Source organism: Mizuhopecten yessoensis, unplaced genomic scaffold (assembly GCF_002113885.1).
Source record: "Mizuhopecten yessoensis strain PY_sf001 unplaced genomic scaffold, ASM211388v2 scaffold2317, whole genome shotgun sequence".
Lineage (NCBI taxonomy): Eukaryota > Metazoa > Mollusca > Bivalvia > Pectinida > Pectinidae > Mizuhopecten > Mizuhopecten yessoensis.
Window position 1 is genome coordinate 83,121 of NW_018404486.1, and position 4,736 is coordinate 87,856.

General features: G+C 36.8%; 1 protein-coding gene across 2 annotated transcripts in view; it reads left to right on the top strand.

The window, feature by feature from the left end:
* Window positions 1-4,736, top strand: part of LOC110445511 (neuronal acetylcholine receptor subunit alpha-10-like) — a 43,956-nt gene that overhangs the window by 18,147 nt on the left and 21,073 nt on the right. The window contains exon 1 of one of the 2 annotated variants that reach the window (XM_021490182.1): window positions 3,253-3,671. The exons of the other annotated variant lie outside the window; for it this stretch is intronic. Coding sequence (XP_021345857.1) covers window positions 3,617-3,671 — 55 coding nt within the window. The 5' untranslated portion in view covers window positions 3,253-3,616. Of the gene's footprint in view, window positions 1-3,252; window positions 3,672-4,736 lie in introns of those variants that run through there. 2 annotated transcript variants of the gene reach the window in all.

Genomic DNA, 4,736 nt, shown 5'->3' on the forward strand with positions numbered 1-4,736 from the left:
AATATTGATACCGAGATACCGGCCTGTACGGTTATATTGATACCGAGATATCGGTCTTTACAGTAATATTGATACCGAGATATCGGTCTGTACAGTTATAATGATACCGAGATATCGGTCTGTAAAATTATATTGATACCGAGATATCCGTCTGTACAGTTATATTGATACCGAGATATCGGTATGTACAGTTATATTGATACCGAGATATCGGTCTGTACAGTTATAATGATACCGAGATATCGGTCTGTAAAATTATATTGATACCGAGATATCGGTCTGTAAAATTATATTGATACCGAGATATCCGTCTGTACAGTTATATTGATACCGAGATATCGGTATGTACAGTTATATTGATACCGAGATATCGGTATGTAAAGTAATATTGATACCGAGATATCGGTCTGTACAGTTATATTGATACCGAGATATCGTCATATACAGTTATATTGATACCGAGATATCGGTCTGTACAGTAATATTGATACCGAGATTTCGGTCTGTACAGTTATATTGATACCGAGATATCCGTCTGTACAGTTATATTGATACCGAGATATCGGTCTGTACAGTAATATTGATACCAAGATATCGGTCTGTACAGTTATATTGATACCGAGATATCCGTCTGTACAGTTATATTGATACCGAGATATCGGTCTGTACAGTAATATTGATACCAAGATATCGGACTGTACAGTTATATTGATACCGAGATATCCGTCTGTACAGTTATATTGATACCGAGATATCGGTCTGTCGACTCCTTTGAAAAAAAACAATTCTGATACCAATCTAACGTTCTATTCTTACTTACGATATATTAGTACCTCAGACTGTGATATGCCTAAAACCATACATCACTTTAAGATAATTGAAGTTCAAATTAACGAGTTGAGTTTCTTTAGACCTCTTAATTGCAAAGACCTTGGGGCACTATATTTTATTTAAATCCGCCACTTTTCGTTGTTGTACTTGTTGTAGATTGCGTGAGTAATAAGTAACAACCTAGATAGGCTATGGATACCGATTGACACACTTGATCTTTGTTCGAAATAGACGATCCACAAAATGTCTGTTAGGCAGGCTTACTATTGTTCACAAACCTTTTAGACCTCGTCTTGGTCTACTGATTAGGCGACTGTAGCAACCTGTTTATTTAGGGAAAAACATTGGCAACAACCAATAAGCTATGTACTATTTATTGCTAGACTGCATGTAAAGTGTACCAGGTATGTTTAAGTCCTTGTCATGTCGACTGAAAGCCCTGAGGTATTGTTCAAAATTAACAAGCTACCATCTATTATAGAGATAACTTGTATATGTCTACCAGGATGTTGTCTCCCAGTGTTTTACAGGTAAACAGATATACCTGCACAGTAATCCATTATACTGCCATCGTCTACTAAAGCGTTGACCGTGCGATACAAGTTATCATACTGTTCTGCATAGCAAAACGAACCCGGCCCAAGTTACATGAAATTATTATTTATAGTTGCGGTTTTAGGTCAAAAGGAAAACATTTTAAGGTAGTTCAACGTAATAACATTACTGAGTATTGACGCCTATATCATCTTCCAGCACTCCCTTTCGTCTGATTTAGATATTATATACCACATAATCAACATATAATGTCAGACAACTCAAAGTCGAAAAGACGCCTACGGTGTCAGGGGAGATACGCAATATGACAAAAGGAAACACGTCATGGACACTATTAAAGATCCGGAGACGGAAATAGATGTACGATGTTTCCGGTACCACATGTGGCACCCATGACATCACGTGCACCATGTATCCCGGGGTCAAATCCGGGAAATTCCATAGGCCAACAACTAACGAACGAAGACAGAGTCCACTTGTCACTAGTAGACGCCAAAACTGTATATTAATCATTTTGATAAATGAGCCGTATCCAGGGCTTCTACAGGGAAAGTGAGCGTAAGACCTGGATATCGGGGATGCCTATGGGTGGAAATGTAGGTTGTATATAACATCAGGTTTTTCTGCATGTTTTGTCTTGTTGAAATGATGACGTAAGAGTTGATAAAAGTTTAACTTTGAAATTTGATACGAGATAACTTTTGACTTGACGGCGGGATATTCTGGAGTGTCCAAAATATACCCGATGTGTTCCGTACAGAGTCTAGAACCTAACTGATTTACAATACAACATATCACAGTTAAATTAATACATGTACGTACAATAAAGGTACCTGAGGTTTAAATGACAGGTGTCGCTAATTGTTAGATCAATTACCCGTGGTCAGTGTCCACAAGGTAAAGGCTATTACACTAATCCTGTTGCGTAATGTGGACAATAGTAATGAGTTATGAAAGTAAGTTGACAGAGAGGGGTGTTATCAGTTCCCCCACTTTTTAGAGAACAAAGAAAAGTGTTTAGTTTGTTTCATACTTACCCCACAACTGTGTGAAAGTTACCTGTCTGACCAATCGGGAACCGTCGGCTAGTAGCTTTTCTGTGTATGTGATATGTAAGGTATTTTTTGGATATATATTTTATAAGTTTTAATAAATTTTGGGGGGTATGAAATTGGAAAAATTAAATAAGAAACACTTGATTGTCTGTTTATCAAATTTTAGGTTAATAATTTAAAATTAATTTATGCATAAACACATGATACAATCATTACATACTTGATGTACAAAACAGATATAACAACAACTAAATAGTAAGAGTTTACAGTCAAATATATCAATACTTATACATTACATTTCATTTACATTACACTTGTCAAGCCACCAAATACAAGACAAGCTAAGTTATGTAGTTAAAGAGCCATGGCAGAAGGCTGCCCTTATTTCCTCAAGTCGGCAATTATGAATCCGGGAAAAAAGTGAAAGAGTAAATAATTTCTGGTAGCGAAAATGCACGGAATAGATATCAAATCGATTGAATATGAACTTTTGATGTCACAAAGGATATATAGTAATTACAATTAAGCATAATGCCACATGTATATAGCCAAATTCTGTCTAAATGTCATATAAACGTGTTTTGCATTAACTCGCACTTGAGTTGTTAGATATGAACAATTCGAAATATAAGCTTAATAATAGATGGTAAGATTAAAGTTTTTAATGAATAAGCAATTATTTACACAATTAATTTCAGCACTAATTTATCACGACATTTCTGTGTGATATATCATGGATGCACTACACATCCCTGGATATATACGTCGGGTAGGCCCCGGTCGTTACGCTTCTTTCACATATCTAGAGGAGTCGTGCGTCTGAGAGAGATCCAATCGCTCGTTGTTGTTCCACTTGTTAGCATAGAAGTAGGCCCACAAACAACAGGTAACGGTATCGTTACCAGCCAGGAAATTACAGAACCTGCATGGGCGTGTGGATTCATTAAGTCGGGCACCGCCCACGGGATTGGACAAGGTTTATGACACGACCCGTGAATGTGTGATCAGATATTATTTCAAAGGAAAATGCGTGTAACAGTAAAAGCCGTGTACGACGTGTTGACCGCTAATATCGTCCGACAATCTGCCTAGCTGTCAGACTGTATCGGAAAGCGATGGTCATCGTTATGGAGAGATGCTTGGAGTGTTTATGAAATAGTGTCAAACAAGCAAATATGTACATTCTCGGAATTTATCTCACCGGGACTATCCTTCTAGCGACTGTTAAAGGTAAGATATTTCATTTTCGGAAAACTATTTAGGGTATACATTTCTATAAATGTAAATACAGCACACATAGTTCACAAAAAAACACCCACACGTGTAAAAATAGGCTTTTCTGTTGTCGCTCATATACTTGAATGATCAATGCTACAAACAGAAAAGTTTTTCTATAAAATGAGCGTTATTTGATACATGAGCATGTTAAATCCGATAAGCGGTTTAGTGAAAGCGCATAGGGTACAGTGTATTAAGTCAGCGAGCAGGTAATGATACGTACTGATGTAATACCTTTGTTACCTCTGGGTTTTTCTGAGTAATAGCTGGCGAGTCACGGCAGCTCATCAGTCGTGGTAACCGCTGAGCGGACCTTGAGATACACAGCTCAATACATTATTCATACGAAGCTGGTCTTTTAGTATAGAAAACGTTGTGGCATTGACAGCGAAAGTACGTGTACCTTTGATTATCTATGCGTAACCTATTACATATAATGTAGATACAGTGCTCTATATCATGCAGTGTTTATGCTGTACATCACCTGCTTGTATGTTGTAGTTCATGCTGTTTGATATGTTGCACACTGTATTTGTTACTCATGAAATACATTTGACTTACTTACAGACAACTCGATACATTCTTGTTTATAGGATAGCTTCAAATTCAGCTTGATGGATCTAAAGCTGTACGGTTTGATGTGTTTATTATGTATGTATGAAGTGTGAGTTTGCTTCACAAACAAAGAAAATAAAAATAATTTCACCTGTGCATCGTCGCACACAGTCAATACATTACCTAACATGGCACTTTTTAGATAGTCTAATGGACCATTTTGGTGTACAGAGCCAGATGAAATGTACATAAATCATATACGTATTGCTTGGGGTTTATTTAAGGATTAACCGGAGCGTTTACGAACAATTTACCTCGTGCTCCATTGGATTTATATCTCATAAACTAAACAAAATATAAGGTTAATCCTTATATTTACAATAATTTCTTTTAGCAATAACACCATTAAAAGAGTCAGATACAAGCATTTACCTTGTGTAATCCAGTGGCGGATCCAGAGGG